The 18,006-nt window shown below is 52.3% G+C and overlaps 1 protein-coding gene across 1 annotated transcript in view; it reads left to right on the forward strand.

The window, feature by feature from the left end:
• Positions 1-13,658, forward strand: part of OTOG (otogelin) — a 104,230-nt gene extending 90,572 nt beyond the window's left edge. The window contains exons 42-56 of the mRNA XM_011937439.1: positions 152-290; positions 1,753-1,947; positions 2,138-2,350; positions 2,937-3,041; positions 3,173-3,280; positions 3,696-3,797; positions 6,461-6,559; positions 7,434-7,474; positions 8,782-8,857; positions 8,950-9,128; positions 9,883-9,987; positions 10,163-10,282; positions 11,493-11,538; positions 13,277-13,356; positions 13,458-13,658. Of these exons, the coding sequence (XP_011792829.1) occupies positions 152-290; positions 1,753-1,947; positions 2,138-2,350; positions 2,937-3,041; positions 3,173-3,280; positions 3,696-3,797; positions 6,461-6,559; positions 7,434-7,474; positions 8,782-8,857; positions 8,950-9,128; positions 9,883-9,987; positions 10,163-10,282; positions 11,493-11,538; positions 13,277-13,356; positions 13,458-13,658 (1,809 nt within the window). The remainder of the gene's footprint in view (positions 1-151; positions 291-1,752; positions 1,948-2,137; positions 2,351-2,936; positions 3,042-3,172; positions 3,281-3,695; positions 3,798-6,460; positions 6,560-7,433; positions 7,475-8,781; positions 8,858-8,949; positions 9,129-9,882; positions 9,988-10,162; positions 10,283-11,492; positions 11,539-13,276; positions 13,357-13,457) is intronic.
• Positions 13,659-18,006: the final 4,348 nt, after the last annotated feature.

Consider the following 18,006-nt stretch of genomic DNA (forward strand, 5'->3'; position numbering starts at 1 on the left):
GGTCCAGCATTGGGGACACCTCCTGGGCTGTGGGGGGATGGCAACACCTACCTGCAGAGGCTCATTGTTCTTTCTGGGCAAGGAGGGGAGGAGCTGGGCACTGGGATGTGTGACATCCGAGTAAGCAGCCCTGCCTGATGCATATGCCCAGGTGCCTCCGGAGTCATTCTGTGAGCTGTGGATCCGGGACACCAAGTACGTGCAGCAGCCCTGCGTGGCCCTGACTGTGTACGTGGCCATGTGCCACAAATTTCACGTGTGCATCGAGTGGCGGCGCTCTGACTACTGCCGTGAGTTTGCAGGGCAGGGGAACCCTCCATTGTGACTGTTGCTCCCATCCCCTGTTAAAGTGGGAAAATGCTCCCAGACCCAAGTTCATGTATGTTTTCCAGCTTTAATCATTCATGGATGTATGTACATTAGTAAATTTATAAATATTTTATATGTTTAATTTACATTTAATTTTTATATCCTATAAAAATACATTTCATATTAATGAACACATATTTATTATGAGTCCTATGAATATATTAACACATAGTAATTGTGTTGTTATTTTAGTATTTGCTTTCTTTGAGTCTCTTCTCTGTAAGTGGAGACTGTAACCATCGCCCCCGCCCAGGGTGGTTTTGAGGGTGTGGGGGAATGTGTGCCGAGTGCTCACATAGACCTGCCCCACGGACACCGTCCTGCACATCTTAGTTTCCTCTGCCTCCTTTTTGCTCACCTTTCTCTTCTTCCAGTCTTTCCCCTCCTTCCTGCAGGAAGGAAATGAGATCTGCCTCCTCCTCCTCCAATTAGGTTTGACTGGTGGGGTCCACAGGGGTGGCCTGGGCTAGAGTAGCTTGATTTATAAATGTAAACACATCCAGAAAGGCTGGCGTTGGCTCACAGGAAGGTCACACCCACAATATGACAGGGAAAAGAGGAAAAGACAAAAGTCCTCTTGGGTTGTGCTCTTCAAAGTGTGGATCCCAACTCAGCGGGTATGAAATCAATTTAGAGGGTCAGCACCAGCATTTAAAAAAATACAATAGAAGAGAATAGAAAATACCAGTGTGTATTGCACATCGAAAGTTTAGTATTATTTTGTAAAAGAGATTTTTTTATTTTATATAGAAGCGATTTTCAATCCTAAATACCCTTTGAAATCACTCAGGGAACTTGAAAATGCATGGGCCTCACAATCAGAGATTCAATTGGCCTGGGGTGGGGTCCCCACAATGATACCTCAAAAACTCCCTAGGGATTCTTTCATAGTCGACTTTGAGGACCACTGTTCTACATGCTTGTGTGTATTGGGCCACAATGTAAAATCTACTTTTTACAATCAAGAAAGTTTGAAAACACTGATCTAGAGCCAGAGATTGGCAAACCTTTTCTGTAAAGAGCCAGAAAGTAAGTATTTGATGCCTTGTGTGCCATATGGTCTCAGTCATAAGTCCTCAACTCTACCTTTTTAGTACAAAAACAGCCTTAGGCAGAATGTAAATGAACAGGCATGGCTGTGTTCCGATAAAACTTTATTTGTGAAAACAGACAGTGGGCTGGATTTGGGCTGTGGGCTGTACTTTGCTGAGTCCTGATCTAAGGGAGGAGGTGATGTCACCAAGCCCTTTGACTTATGCACTCTCTGCTGAGGTGCTTATGACACTCTGAGCCCCCTCCTCATCCCCTCCTGTTCTTTCGGCCCTCAATGGGGAGCCCTACCTGGGGTCTGAGGTAGGCCTGGTGCCCACTGTGCCCCTGCAGCCTTCCTGTGCTCCAGCGACTCCACATACCAGGCATGTGTGACAGCCTGTGAGCCACCCAAGACATGCCAGGATGGGATACTAGGGCCTCTGGACCCAGAGCACTGCCAGGTGCTGGGCGAGGGCTGCGTCTGCTCCGAGGGCACCATCTTGCACCGGCACCACTCTGCACTCTGCATCCCAGAGGCCAAGTGTGGTAGGTTCCTCCCCTCCCTGAGCAGGGGCCTCCAAATTCAGCCTTGGTCTCACCTCTTGTTGCCGATAGCTGAGGCCCATCTGCATCCTTTCAGGTCTGCTTAGGGGTGGTCAGTATCCCAGGGAGAGTCTAGCCTGGGAAGGTCTGGGCTCACCTTCCTCACCTCGCACCCTTCCATTCCCCTCTGCAGCCTGCACTGACAGCATGGGGGTGCCGAGGGCCCTGGGGGAGACCTGGAACAGCTCCCTCAGCGGCTGCTGCCAGCACCAGTGCCAAGCCCCAGACACCATCGTCTCGGTGGATCTGGGCTGCCCTGATCCCCGCCCTGAGAGCTGCCCGCGATTCGGGGAGGTGGCCTTGCTCCTACCTACCAAGGACCCCTGCTGCCTGAGGACTGTCTGTGGTGAGTGTCCACCTTTATTTCCTTGGACCTCAACTGTAAAACAGTTAAAACAACTGTAAAACAGCTATCCATCAGCCCTGCACACCAACCCTGATGGATAGGACAAGGCCTAGGAAAAGCAAAATGTCTTGTAGGGGGTGAGCTGGGAGGAGGGGAGAACCCTGTCTGGGGGCAGAGGCAGAGGCGCAGGAGTCAGTGCAGTGAGTGCTGTGGAGCCAGGCAGCCTGGCCACTCTTCCTTCCCCACCTGTAGCCTTGTGGCCTTGGGCAAATCATTTCACATCCTCTGTGCCTTCGTTCATTCTCCCGGAACATAAGCTGATGATCGGGCCCATCTTTGGGGTTGCTGTGAGATGGGGCACGTGTCAATGGATATTAGCTCTTGCTAATCTTCTGTCCCAGCCCTGAACCCTCGTGTGACCCTCAAAGGCCTCATCTAGGAGTGTGGGTCCTGGGGGCTGGGAGGAGCAGTGAGGGGAGGAGTGGGCCAGGCATCCAGGGTTTGGGCAGTTGTCCAGTGCTCTCCACTAGAGAGCATTGGGGACATCCAGCCCCAAGGTGACAGGCCCTTTGGTCCCCGGGGCCAGTGTGTAACCAGACCCTGTGTGAGGGCCTCGCCCCTACCTGCCACCCAGGCCACCACCTCCTCACCCACTTCCAGGAGGACTCCTGCTGCCCCAGCTACAGCTGTGGTGAGAGGCCTGGGGTGGGGAGGGTGGGGGATGGACTGAGGGCAGTGTGGGGAGGACAGCTCTGGGAGCAGGGGCTCAGGTGTGGCCAGGCAGGTTCCTCTCCCAGCACCTAAATCCGGCCTTTTCCCCAGAGTGTGACCCAGATCTCTGTGAGGCAGAGCTTGTCCCCAGCTGCCGACAGGACCAGACCCTGATCGCCGGCCGCCTGGCGGACTCCTGCTGCACCTCCTACTTCTGCGGTGGGTCGCCGCCACCAGACGCCAGCGCACACAGCTGGATCACAGTTCGCTAGCCTCACCCCTGTGTCCTTGGGCAGCTGGCAGGAAAGGCTGGGGGTCTTCAGATGGGGTGGGAGAAGGAAGGACAAGCTCACTGTCCAGGAAACAGGGTGGGAGGAAGAGAACACCGACCCTGTGTCCCCCCCTAGATTACTGAGCAAGAGGAAACTGGTGCTTGTTCCGTGTAAACGTTTGGGTAGACATGAGGGAGAACTTCCAGATTCTGATTCCAGAATGGGTCACATGAGACCATGCGGTGCTGCCATTAGTTAGCTCCTGCCTGGGTTGTTGAGGAGCCCCCACCCCCAGCAACGTGCTGTGTGCCAAGCTCCTACGAGGGGACTGCTGTGACAGCATTGACCCTCTTCCCCCTCAGCCTGTGGCGACTGTCCAGACCCCATCCCCGAATGTCAAGAAGGGGAGGCACTCACCGTGCACCGGAACACCACGGAGCTCTGCTGCCCTCTGTACCAGTGTGGTGAGTCCTGGCTGGGCACATGGCTGGCTGTGGCGGGAAGGACCCTTCACAGAGTCCCCACCCCGGGACTAATGGGGGTAGACAGGGAGCAACAGAGTGCTCCCAGGTGGTGAGCTGTGGAGGGCCGAGGAGCTGAAGCCAGGACGAGTGCAGGCCCACCTGAAGAAGCTGGGTCAGACTGTCAGGCTGGAGGGTGGGAGGTCCAGGTCTGTCCCCTCCATGGAGGCCCCCAAGGGCCAGACGGAGGCTTGGGTTAAAGGCAAATACTTGGATCCCTTCATCCCCCACAGCACTGATAAGAAGTCCTCATTCCCTGACTCACCCAAGGCCCCCCTTCAGGGTCCCTTTCGCCACCATGTCACCATAGTGCCTGCTCCTGGAGGCTGTATCACAGAAGGCCCCGTGTTGCAAAGCCTCTGAAGCTCTTTTATTTTGTAATGATAAATAAAAGTATACTTTTCCCAATATTTTTATAGGGCCTGGTACCTGTATATATGATACTATACATACATGTAGACATGTGTAGTATGTGCGTATCATGTACTGTGTTCATAGTACCTTGATATAGAATGCACTGTGTACACAGTACCTCAGTAGTAACTGTTAAGCATAGTGCAGCCAGCATTATGGGCTGTAAGTAAACCTAATGGATGAAAATGAACAAAATGGTTCGATTTAAATTTTGTTCAATTTACAAAAATTGCTTTGCACACTGATAATAGAATAAGCATGAGGTTTTTTCTTACACAGAGTAGGAGAGGGGCCTCCACCAGGACACCCAAGGGCTGCCCTGATTGGTTCAATGTCAAGAGCCACCTCCGAAACAATGTAGGCTCCCATCCCGTGAGAGTTGCCCAGATTACCTGGCCACACCTGACCAGGAGCTGGTTGGCCCACTTGCCACAGTATTTGCCAGACTGATGTGAGGAGAGATTCACTATCCTTTCTCCTTCTCTTCACATTTCTTCCCATGTTTCTCAGGAGGCAGCCTAGTCCTGTGGATGGAGTATGGGCATAGTCAGTTGGTTTCCGAACCTCAGTTAGGCTGTCTACCAGCTGTGCGGCCCAGGGCAAGTTCCTTACTCTCTGAGGCAAAGTTGCTCCTTTGTAAAATGGTGATGCTAGTATCTGCCTTGAGGGGCTGTTGTGGAAATTAGAGATAATTTATGTGAAGGACCTAATGGTCCTTGGTATGCAGTAAGTGCTCAAAAACAGAGGCTGTTGATATCACTTTCTCCCAGTCTTCATCATACTTTTACTGTTACAAAAGCACTGTATATGCCTTATAGAAAGTACAAATTCCAACTAAATGCAAGAAAATGAAAATACCACCTTCCTACCTGCTAGATAATTCCACTGCCAATGCTTTAGTGGATACATATCCTTCCAGATTCTCTCTATTTTATGTAGATGTGTGTATTATGTACCAAAATCATCTCATCCTGGACATACTCTTTTTTTTAACTGGCTGTTTTCAGTGAACAATCTCTACCTTTCCACATTAATACGTTTTCAACTTGTCTCATGCCAGTCCGTGTTTCTTCTTGTTTGTCCAATCCAGGATTCAGTCCCGGACAATGCATTATAATGACGTGCCTCACATCTCTCTTAACCTAGCACAAGTCCCTTTTCCTGTGTGACCTCCCACTGTAGAGTCCAGGCCATGACCCTGCGGAGTCCCCGCTTCTGGACTTCGCCAGTTGCTTTCTTTTGGAGCTGCTTTCCTTGTTCCCTGGGCCTCTGTGCTTCCTAAAACTGAAATTTCCATCTAAGACTTGATAGGTTCAAGTTAAAAATTTGGGGCTAGACAGTGCGTGCATAAGCTTCATAGCACATCACATTGGGTGCCAGACACTATCGGGCTGAGCCACTAGAATCGATGTTAACGTTGGCCCAGGTTAGGGTGATACCGTAATCCTAAGATCTCTCTATCTTACATTTTTCCTCTTCCAACCAGAAAATAACCTATTACTTTGACACCATAAAAATGCCCTTCCTCATAATTTTTTGGAACACCATTTGATACTCCTTGATTGTGACAATAACTTTATTAGTAAATCAAGTAGCTCTTAGAGTTTTCAGATCCTCACCTGCCGTGCTGACCTTTGCCCCTCCCCTATCCACCAAAGTGTTGCACCCAAGGAGTTCCCTCACCCCTTGCCTTGTTCTCTCAGCAAATGAGAATGGCTGAGGAATCCTGAACTGAGAAGTCAGCCTGAAGACTAGGAAGAAAGGAAGTGTGGGCCCTGCAGGGTAGCATCAGCTGAAGCAGGGCAGGCTCAGGTGGGCCCCAAGTGGATGAAGTTTCCACAGGGTCGGAAAGGTTGTGTTAGACAGAGCGGGGTGTTCCCTGTCAGCAGACCTTACCCTAGTGGCTGGCTTTCCTTGGACCACCTCTTGCAGGGTGACTGCAGACTGGGGAGGCCCAATTTAATGAGCTTGAGGTTCTGACCCTGTCATGTCACCAGTGCCTCACAGGCACAGCACCAGGACCTGAAGTAGCTCCCTGGGGAGACTTTGGGTGCCCAGACTCTTCCCTGGAGCTCCGAGGACAGTGGGGGTCACTAAGGAGGAGCTGGGGGTAGCCCTTCCTTAGCCCTTCTTAGGATTCACACCCGCAGGTGCCTGTGACTGATGTGTTGCCTGCCTCTCCTCCCCCACAGTGTGTGAGAGCTTCCGCTGTCCCCAAGTGCAGTGTGGCCTGGGCACTGCCCTGGTGGAGGTGTGGAGCCCCGACCGCTGCTGCCCCTACAAATCCTGTGGTGAGTCCGTGGTCAGGACAGCCTCCCCACTGGGAGATCCAATGGCCCTGCTGAGGAGGGGTTGGGGGAGCCCGGCCCACCACTGTCCACTCCTCTCAGGTCTGTCCCCTGCAAGGTCTCTAGAGGAAGCCACCAGAATCAGCTTCCTCCTGCATCCGCACTCCGAGTGCTAAATGTTTCTATAGCCTTTTCTCTCCAGGGTAAAAGAAGGAAAAAGCAAATTTCCCATTCCAAAGAGGGTTTCCATCTTAAAAAGTCCTTACTGCGTCAGGGCGCGTTGGCTCACACCTGTAATTCCAGCACTTTGAGAGGCCCAGGCAGGTGGATCATGAGGTCAGGAGTTCAAGACTAGCCTGGCCAAGATAGTGAAACCCTGTCTCTACTGAAAATACAAAAAAATCAGCCGGGCACGGTGGCAGGTGCCTGTAAGGAGGTGGAGGTTGCAATGAGCCAAGATAGCGCCACTGCACTCCAGCTTGGGTGACAGAGTGAAACTCCATCTGAAAGAAAAAGAAAAAGAAAAGAAATAAAAAGAATAGGCTCTGGACCAGGTGGAGGGATTAATCCAGGTGACAAAAGGAAACCTGTGATTGGCCTATCTGCCTATTTATCCTCACTCCACACCCAGTGGAGAGCTTGGTGTTCAGAATCCATCACTGCCCACCTGTCTAACCAGCAGAGCTGCAGGCCTCCTCCTGCCCTCAGGGATGGAAGGAGGCTGAGATTTGGGCCTCTTTGTCTCCTCTCCCAGGCCTGGCCTGAAGCTGGGTCTTCAGAAGATGGGTTGTGCCAGCAGTGAGAGGTCCAGGGTACCCAGGGGATTTCTACCTGGACATCCCTGATGAAGTGGGACCTGGCCCCTTGTGTTTTTCAGAGTGTGACTGTGACACAATCCCGGTGCCCCGGTGCCATCTGGTATGGAGACCCTTCTCCCCCAACACCCCCTGGTCTGCTCCCCTTTCCTTTCCTCTCTATCCCCTCCTCTAGAGAACCTGATCCTTTAATCTAGTGCAAGGAACCCCTGGTTGCAAGTTAGCATTCTTGTCCCAAGCTCTGCCACTGGCTTTCTGGGTATGGTGCCCTCCTTTGTAAAGTCGACATAATCATGATTTAGAGTTGTGGTAAGGATTCAGTACAATGATGATGAAAATTATCATGAAGATGATAGTGATGATGCTGATGGTGGCAATGATGGTGGGGACAGTGAGGAGGATGGTGGTGGCTATGATGGTGATAGTGCAGTGATGACGGCGATAATGCAATGATGATGGTGGTGCTGGGTTGGTAAGGATGGTGGTGATGGTGACGACGGCGATAATGCTATGACAATAGTAGTGGTAGGGACGGTGAGGATGGTGGTGGTGGTGACAATGGTGATAATGCAATGACAATGATGGTGGTGATGGTGAGGATGATGGTGGGGGTGGTGGTGATAATGGTGATAACGCAGTGGTGGTGGTGGTGATGGGGATGGTGAGGATGAAGGTGGTGGTGGTGGTGATAATGCAATGTCGGTGGTGGTGGGGATGGTGAGGATGATGATGGTGGTGAAGATGATAATGGTGATGATGATGATGATGACAATCATGACAGTAGCTAATGTTTATTGAGAGTTTACTAAGTGCCAGGAACTTTCCTAGGCGTTTCATGTGTATTATTTATTCTCACAACAACCCTGTGAGGTTGATTCTGTTGTTTTCTCAATCCTACAAACAAGGAAGCTAAGGTTAAGGTCATGAAGCTAGTATATCACAGAGCCAGAGCTGACACCTAGGAAATCTGTCTCCAGAGACAGTGCCCTTAGCCACCAGGCTGCATGGCCACTGAGGGAAGTGAAAATACTTTAAGAAATGTGAAGTTACGTTTACAGTCATTTTCTGAATTATATGTAACCCTCACACCCCAGCACACATTTCCTCTCACTCTGACCCCCATTCCCCCTTCCTTAAAATTGCTGAAGAAAGGTGAGAAGTACTGTGAGCCACCCAGGGCTCTGTCCCTCACTGAGAAAGGGGAGGACACTGGACAGTGCTCCTCATCAGGGAGGCATGGGAATCACACTGGGACTGAGCTTCCAGGATGCTGCGGGGCCCCAGGTCTGCCAGCCCCCTCCTGCCCACCACAGGGAGGGACTGACATAGAGAGGGGCCCAGGTGGCAGACTGCTCCTGAGGGCCAGGCTGGCCCCCACCCCAGGGTGCTGACTGCCTCTGCCCCACCCAGTGGGAGAAATCCCAGCTGGACGAGGAGTTCATGCACAGCGTGGACAATGTGTGTGGCTGCGCCAAGTACGAGTGTGGTGAGTGGGGGAAGCCTCGGGGCAGAGCCAGGCAGGGGGGCCATGGGTGCCTGGGCTCTAGATGACCGTTGCCACCCTGCATGCCCATCCAGTGAAGGCCCCAGTGTGTCTGAGCCGCGAGCTGGGCGTGATGCAACCCGGCCAGACGGTGGTGGAGCTCTCAGCAGACGGCGTGTGCCACACCTCCCGCTGCACCGCCGTGCTCGACCCTCTCACCAGCTTCTACCAGATCAACACCACTTCCGTGCTGTGTGACATCCACTGCGAGGCGGTAGGGTGTCGCCCAGGGTGGGGTGGGTGGTGTCAGGAGAGCTAGCCTGGCAGACCCTGTGTGCTCCAGGAATCAGAGGGACCCTTCAAGCTGCCCTAAGCCTCCAAGACAAGTCAGAGAGGCCCTCAGAGAACTCTGTAGAAAGTGCCAAGAAAGGGACTGGGTTGGGAGAGGCCAGGAGGAGAACAGTAAGGGACAGATTTAGTGCCTGGCAAGGGTGGGTGTTGACAGAGAGAGCACACACTTATTAGGTACCTGTGGAATGCCTGGCACATTCCCTGTCCCTTTGGTTTGCATGCTTGTATTGCTACTATTTGGTGAGCACTTCTTCACGTCCAGTACTTAGGATGGTGACTGGCTTCTAGTAAGGGCTAATAAATATTAGTTGGATAAAGGGGGTTAGAATTATTCCCATTTTTCAGAGGAGACAACTGAGACTTAGGGAGACTCTGTCATTTGTCAAAAGTCCTACAGGAACTGAGACTCAAATGGAGGTCTGTCTGGAATAAAAACTGGCATCCTACTTAGCAGAAATGTCTTGGAAAGGGTGGAGATACTCTTTGCTGTAAGGGAGGCTCAGGGCAGATACAGGGATGATTAGCTGCCTGCGACAGAAGGAGGCTGGGAGCTCCTCTTCCCGAGTACCTACAGAGGACCCTTCCGGACTCTGGGGTCCCTCATAGAGAAGCAGGCAGTGGGAGAGCCAGGGTGGAGGTGGGCAACTGGCTGAGGCCCACCCCGCCCTGGCCTGCAGAACCAGGAGTACCAGCACCCGCGGGACCTCGCTGCCTGCTGTGGCTCCTGCAGGAATGTGTCCTGTCTCTTCACCTTCCCCAATGGCACCACCTCCCTGTTCTTGGTAAGCAGCCCCCTCGCTGCCCACCTAGGAGGGTGTCCCAGGAGGGGACACCAGGACTAGGGCTCTCTCTGGTTCCCAGGCCAGGGCTGGGTACAAACAGGCTCCCAGACCCTATGGGTTTGCTCAGGCTGTCCATCTGGCCACAGCCCCCATCACCCACTTCTGTGCCCACCAGCCTGGGGCATCTTGGATTGCAGACTGCACTCGCCACCACTGCAGCAGCACTCCCCTGGGTGCCGTGCTCGTCCGCTCTCCCATCAGTTGCCCACCGCTCAATGAGACTGAGTGTGCCAAGGTCAGTGCCTCCTTCTCCACTGAGGCTGTAGGCCAGGGGCATCAGCTTTCTCACTGGCAGTGGGGTGGGGGTCCTTTGAGCAGGAGTGCAGGAGGAAGGGTTCCCTGGAGCCTGTGCCTGCACTGCCACCCCAAATCCACATCTCTCTCTGCATTTCTTTTTGCCCTGACCACATCACACCCTGCCTCTTCACATATCACGTGACCACATGCAGGTGTACACAAACACACACTGTTACATGTTTTAGGCACACTCAGCCAGACACCAACACAGGCCACCAGCCACTCACACACCACACCCTCCAGGGACATTCACATCGGCATGCCAATGCACACACCACGCATCATCACACTTCAAAGCACTCATATAAGCACACTCTTGCACACACATGCCACGCAGATGCATTTCAGTCCTCTGATGGCTGGTGGGTGTCCAGCACTAGCATGGGCAGCTGTCAGTATGGGCGCACCTCAGAGAAAAGGATTTCCTGGAAGGCTTGGGGTTACTGTTGAATTATTAAAGTCCCTGAGATTAACAGTGGACATTTAAAGATTTCTGACTCTTCTCTAGAAAACAAATATACACAGACACTCAATGATACTCTCATACACACACCCACACGTGTAAAATCACACATGTACACACAGATACTCATGTATATGCTCACAAAATCGCACACACATACTGAGACCCTCCCCCCAACACACACTTATGTAGAAAGAACTGTCCCATCCATTGTTTTACCCATTTCACTATAGAGGAGGAGGGCTTTAAGGGATACTTGCCCCCATTTTAGAGATGGGAAAACTAAGCCTAGAGGAAAAGGATGATTTGTCCAGGGCTGAGGTAGAGCCCAGGCCACTGACCCAAGTGAGTGACTCCTGCACCCCTCCTCTCCCTGACCCTTTGTGCTGGGAAGCACTGACAGTGGGGTAGGCAGTGGAAGGCATGAGGGGAGCTGCCCCAGGAAAGATGGGAGGCCCTGCACCATCTTGACCCAGGCTCCTGCCCCAAGGGGGCCACGTGCAGCCTTAGTGCCAGCTTAGCCCCTGTGGCTCTCCTATGGCCTGGCAAGGGGCCTATGTTCCCGCCCTGGGGCATCACAGGGAGAGAAGAGTCAAGACTCCTGTACTCTGCCTGTTTCTGGGATCTTGGCTCCTGGCCTGGACGGGGGTCTCCACACCCACCTCTCCCAACTTCCTCTCTCTAGGTTGGGGGCTCCGTGGTACCTTCCTTGGAAGGATGCTGCAGGACCTGTGAGTGAGCATGGTGGGGGCCAGGGGTGGGGGGCTTTGATGGGGGCACAGGGTGTCATGTCAGGGGACAGATGACCAGGTTCCTGGCCTGGCACCTAAAATGATAGCTCTTCTGGGCTGAGTAGATGAAGGGGTAACATTCCCACCATGGGGCTCATGGCACTGGCGCAAATATGCAGAAGGCTGGAAGCCATGTTTGTGTCCTTGTTCTCATACAAAGCCTCTGCTCCTTGTCAGAGCCAGAGGACATTGGGGCATGGCATTCAGGAGGTCAGTAGTTCACCAGTTACTTTGCCTTCTCCTGCCCCTGCCAAGGCTCCCAGCCTAGACGGTCCCATATGAATTCTCCCATAGTCAGACGCCCTGGTCTTGGAGGAGTCTCCTGGGTGGGATTCAGACCTTCCAGTGTCCCTGACAGTCTGAATGTGAGCTCTGTGCACCTGTCCTGATACCTGGCTCCTGGAGCCCTGGCCACCCAGAGCTGTAGCCCCCAACCACATGCACATGCACATCTCAGTCAGCCTCCGCTTTGCACCACTTTCAATCCCGCACCCACATCTTTCCCCTGTGCCTGCCCTCCTCCTAGGGTGCTCAGACCCCATCTCCAGAAGGCAGTAGAACTTGGGGCCCTGTTATGTGCATTTCATATACTCCAAGAAAGCTGGACTTGGGGCCTCATCGGCTGATCCCTGACCCACAAACTCATGTTCCCTGAATGTCCCGTGTGCCCCTGTGTGACCTGCACCCCTTGTCCCTCTCCCCAGGTTCCCCGGGTACCCTGTTTCCCGTGGTCCCCGTTAGTCCCGCCTCTCCTCCACGGGTTAGTGTCCACTGTCTCTCAGGTACTCCTCTCGGAAGCCCACTGGACTGGAGGCAGGCAGCCGCGTTGCTATATCCAGCAATGTCCCTTCTGCTAGGTGGCCCGTGCTCTGGGGGCAAGGGAGGGGGAGGGCCCCTGCTCCCCACGTCTGGCACAGGCCATTAGGCCTGTAGTGCATGCTGGCTAGTGAGCTGTAGTCCCTGGGCTTGCATGGGAAAGCTTCAGCAGGGCCCGCTCACCTGGCGCCCACCAACGCCCCAGACCGCCACTGCTTTGCTCTTGCTGGTCACTCAGCCAGTCTCAGTCCAGGACCCAGAGGGCCATGTCACGACAGCCCTTAGTTCTCCTGCCTCCTGGAGCAGAGAGGGAAGACAAAGTGGACTTAGCTCTGGCCAGAAGCCATCTAGCTGGTGTAGTAGTAAACCTCTGTGGTGAGGCTCAGAGACCAGAAGTAAAGATTCCATTCCATTTCTAGAGGGATTCCTGGGGTTACAGAGTGAGTGCATGTACCTGGCAAATATTAGTGGAGCTCCAACTATGTGCCAGGCACTGTTCTAGGCACTGTAGAGCCTTGTGGAGCTGACATTTAGTGGGAGAGACAGAATAACAAGTATAAAAATATATACCTCACTTGTCCCCAGATGCTCCTCTGCCCTAGCACAGAGTCCTCAGGGGGGCCCTGCTGGCCTTCCTGCCTCACCTGCTCACACTGCTCTGTCTCTGCCTTCCTAACTCCGCCTCCTTCCAGGGCACTGGGTTAAAAGGCTTTCCCTGGAAGGGGAGGGGTACTAATGCATGGGTGCTAACGCTGGAGGAGAGACCCTCCAGCATGGCACTAACTGCCTGGGGCTGGCCCATCCTACTGCCCCTAAGAAGCCTGGTCTTGGCCACAGCTCCCTTATCCACTTGTCCCCCTAGGTAAGGAGGATGGGCGCTCCTGCAAGAAGGTGACCATCCGCATGACCATCCGCAAGAACGAATGCAGGAGCCACACCCCTGTGCGTGGTTCCCACAAGGCAGTGGGGCAGCAAAAGATGGGGATGGAGGGGATTTGGGGGTGTGAGCACCACAGACTGCCTCACTGGCCTGCCCATTCCAGGTGAACCTAGTGTCCTGTGATGGGAGGTGCCCATCCGCCAGCATCTACAACTACAACATCAACACCTATGCCCGCTTCTGCAAGTGCTGCCGCGAGGTGGGCCTGCAGCGGCGTTCTGTGCAGCTCTTTTGTGCCACCAATGCCACCTGGGTGCCCTACACTGTGCAGGAGCCCACTGACTGTGCCTGCCAATGGTCCTGAGGCCTGGGGGCCCGGGCTAGCTGGACCACCTCTGCCGGCCCCACTTCCTGTTTCCAGCTGGCCCAATGTGAATGGGGGTATTAAAGTTGGTAGAAATCTGGCACATGCTGAGCATGGAATGGTGGGAAGAGGTCACAGGAGTAACCAGAAAGGGTCACCCCTTCCCATCCTGGCTCCCTTTCTGGGCTCCCCATTTTCCACATGTGGGAAAGTGCCATAGCTGAGGGCTCAGGGAGCTCACCTTTGTCCCTGGCTTGAGATGGGAAATGGGCTTTAGGTCCAGGAGCAGCACCCTCTGAACCTCTGTGACCCTGGCCACAGCTCTTGGTGGGGGGTGGTGAGAGCTGTGGGAAGGTGGGAAGGTGCATGGTGCTCACATGGGAACCACAGCTGGACCCAAGACCAAGCACAGGGGCAGGATGCAGTGGCCCATTCTCTTGGCCTTTTTGACTACAGAAGAAACCAGACACAGTAAAAGGAAAGAGGGCTATACCTGCAACACTCAGGCTTGCAGATAGCTGCCCAGAAGGAGTTCCCAAAAGCAAAGATGGTGGATTCCAGGGCCCAGGTTGTCTCACCAAGATCTGTGAAGTCAGAGTGAGCTCAGTGACCTTCACGTCCCCTGTAGTCCAAAGAAAGGTGCCTGGTGTCCTGGTATTGAGATGGTAATTCAGGAAAGGATTTGGAAGACCCAAGCCTGTACCCTTAACCCAAGGCAACCTTCCCAGCAGGCAGGCTGGCCTTGTAAGGTGGTGGTGGGGGAGTGAAACCCTCAGCGAGGCTCCAGCACTGCTTATTTAGGATGCTGGTTGACGGCCCATGCCTCTGAGACCCTAGGTTGCTGAGGGGGTACCTTTAGCCTGCAAATGCAGCTCCAGGCTTTGCAGTGCACCTTTTCTCCAAGGCCATGACAGAGCTGGGCTCAGAGAAGCCTGATTATGGGTTTTGTGACTGAGCCCATGCCAGCCTCTGTGCTCCATGGGACTGTTTAGCAAGAGAGTGTCTGTTGGTGTCAGTGGAACACACAGCCCCAGCCTCCCTGAGCACTTGTGAGAGCCTTGTCACTGAACCAGAGTGTCCCCTAAAGCAGGGCCAGAGCTCCTTTCCACACCCCACTCTGCAAGTCTCCCACCCCTGTGCCACTTTGTGCCACGTGGATCCCAAGGGCATGAACATGACATTGTGCAGGCCCCAGCACTGCCCTGTGTGTCTGAAGATGTGGCTGGATGCCCCTTGAGGTGAGGAGGCTGTGCCAGGATGGCCCCCTGCTGTTTCCAAGCCTCTTTGTGCGCATATTTGTGTTCTGTTTATGTATCAATAAACCACAGGAAGACTTCAGGCTTCTGAGCATCTCTGAGGGAGCCAGGTTTACTTTGAACTTGAAGGAGTATCCACTGCGAAGAGACGACTCTATTTTATGGCTCTGGACATCAGCACCACTTCTGCCCCATCCATCCCAGCACCATGCCCCACTCACAGCAGAACCATTGGTGGGTGTTTGCTGGTTGGAATTGAATGGACCGGAGACTGGCTTCTAGAGGAAGGGGATGAGGAGAAGGATGAGGACATTGGGAGCTGGGGAGCTGGCACCCAGGCGAGGGACTGAGGATTGATCCTGGTTCTGTGGGCCCAGAGACAGATGCTTCTCACAGGAGATGTGGATGAGGCAGACCCAGAAAGTAGGTTTCATATTGGCCTCTTAACATTTCTGTATTTCTTTCCTTGTTGTTCTCCCGATGAGCTCAGTTTGTTTTTGCAGCCATGTCAGCTGTGGCAGGATTAAGGAGCACCCAGGGACAGGTTCTCAGTGACACTTCACCTGTGAAGGACCATTGGGACACCTAAGGAGAAAACGGGAGGGTGCGTTCCTGAGTTGTCTCATGTGGGAAGGAGAAGGAGGGGGGCTAGGAAAGCACCCCTCAATAATAGAAAAAACTCGTAGAGGAGTCAGTGCTTACAGTGCAAGAGCTTCACCCTGCCTAGAGAGGGTAGAACATCTTTTTCTGAACAAACACTTTGAAGGCTTGGCTTTTATTTCATAAGTAAGCTCTTCTTATGGTGCATCTGTCTGCTAACTTGGACCATGAGTCTTTTCCTAATGAAGCTTTATGGCTTTGTAAGCAGCACATTACTAAATAATCAATGGATCAAATAAGAAATCAGAATGGAAACTGGACAACATTTTGATCTGCATAATTTTGAAATTATGACACATTAACCTGTGAGATGCAGCTAAAGCAGTACTTAGAGAAACATTTATAGCCTTAAATGCATACATCACACTTCTTAATTTCTCATCATTACAGCCAGAGATGGGTGGGAGAAGGCTTCCAAATTTCTCTATAAGGGATGATGATCCATGGCTTGTAGTCAGTTATCTCCTTAGCTACACACACTCCCTAAATCAATAGTTTTCAGAGTTTTGAACTCTGATTTCAACAGACCATGACTTTAAACAGAACATGGCTGTTAAAGTGAGCTGGGTTTAAAATCCTGGTTCCATTATATGGCAAGATATTTTGGCTGAGACATAAGGAACTTTTTATAGCCATTGCTGGCTGTATAGTGTTCCTGGCTGTTCATTCCTCACTTCATGACCCTTCCCATCTGTTTATGTCCAGTTATGGGAAAGCAGCTTTTGAACAGGCCACTCCTCATCAGCTGTTGCATAGACAGAGGCAGAGGGCACCACGTTAAGTCAGCCAGCCTTGGCCTAAATGTCTTCCTGCAGTCTCGATTTGGGAGGGTGGCTCCAGGCTTTCAGATGCCTGCTCCCCGCATCCGACCCATTTTTGGTGACCTAGTTTCAGTAACCTGGCCCTCCTTGGCTCCAGTTGGCAGCAGTTCTCAGCCCTCTTGCTGTACTCCCACTATGTCCTCTCAGATTGCCATAGCTCCTGGTGGTCACACCCTACTGTTGGAGTCCCAGCATGCCTGGATGTTCCCCCTGGCCACCTCACCTCCATTCCCACTCAGGCAACCCCTCCTGCCTTCTCCTACTGGAAGCCAACTTCTCACTCTAAACTTTTGGTCAAAATTCCCAGTCCTATTCTCCTAGATCCCTCCTGGGGATACTGACGTTTTCTTTCAGGGTAAGACAATTTAGTGAAAGATTAAGGAGAGGAAAATCTCCCTGCCTTGCAATGTGGGGAAGGCAGGAAACAGCGAAGACTTTGAACCTTAATTAGTGTTGTCCACTGCCCTCCAAAAAGCCAGTGCCAGCAGTGTTGAAGTGAGTGTTCATATCAAATAGATACAATTTGTAGATGGTGATTTAAATGTAAAATACATATCTCCTTTAACTAAGTCACCCTATTTCTAGGCAGCTATGGAAGGCTGAATAGTGGTCCTCCAAAGGTAGATGTCCACGTCCTAATTCCTGTATCTTGCGAATGTTTATATTACATTACATGGTAAAAGGGACTTTGCAGATGTGATTAAGGATCTTGAGATAAGAGGATTATCCTGGGTCATCCAGGTGGGCCCAGTGTAATCACAAGGGTCCTTATATAAGAGAGGCAGGCAGGTCAGAGTCAGAGAGAAAAGACGGGGTGACAGAAGCGAGGTTGAAGTGATGTACTTTGAAGTTGGCATAAGGGGCCACTGGCCAAGAAATCCAGGCAGCCTCTGGAAGCTGGAAAATCAAGGAACTGGATTCTCTCTTAGAGCCCCCAGAAGGAACACAGGCCGGCTGGTCCCTTGATTTTAGCTCAGTGAAGCTGATTTCATACTTCTGACCTCTACAACTGTAAGAGAATAAACGTGATAAACGTGTGTGTTTTAAGCCACTAAATGTGCGGCAATTTGTTATAGGAGCAATAGGAAACAGCACCAAAAGAAAGAATGCCTACACAGGCATGCACCAGGATGTTTATTGCAGCATTGTTCTGAGTGTTAAAAATTAGTAACAACTGCAAATGCCTGTCAGTAGGGAAGGATTAAGCAACCTGGTACAACCATGCTCACAAATATTATGTAACCCTTTTGGGTACTGACTTGCTGGGCTCTCCAGGATGTGTTAAATGATGACAGAAAATTGTGGGTTGGTTCACACAGAATGATCCCTCCTTTATGCATCTGTGTGGGTAATACACACACACAACACACACAACACACACACACACACACACACACACACACAGGTCTCATTCCCTTCAACAGTTTTCAGGATTGAGGAAGGTCCTTCCTGGCTGGTGAGCCACCAACTGGTTCAGTGGCAACTTTGGTCCTAGAATAGCCTTTTTGGATCCCAGGAGATCCTCAGAAGAGACTAGAACAGACTGAAGGCCCTAGGGACATCTGTGGCATCTCCTTCATTCCTATTTCTTCCCACACTCTGTGCATTACT

The sequence above is a fragment of the Colobus angolensis genome, unplaced genomic scaffold (assembly GCF_000951035.1).
Source record: "Colobus angolensis palliatus isolate OR3802 unplaced genomic scaffold, Cang.pa_1.0 Scaffold164, whole genome shotgun sequence".
NCBI classification, from domain to species: domain Eukaryota; kingdom Metazoa; phylum Chordata; class Mammalia; order Primates; family Cercopithecidae; genus Colobus; species Colobus angolensis.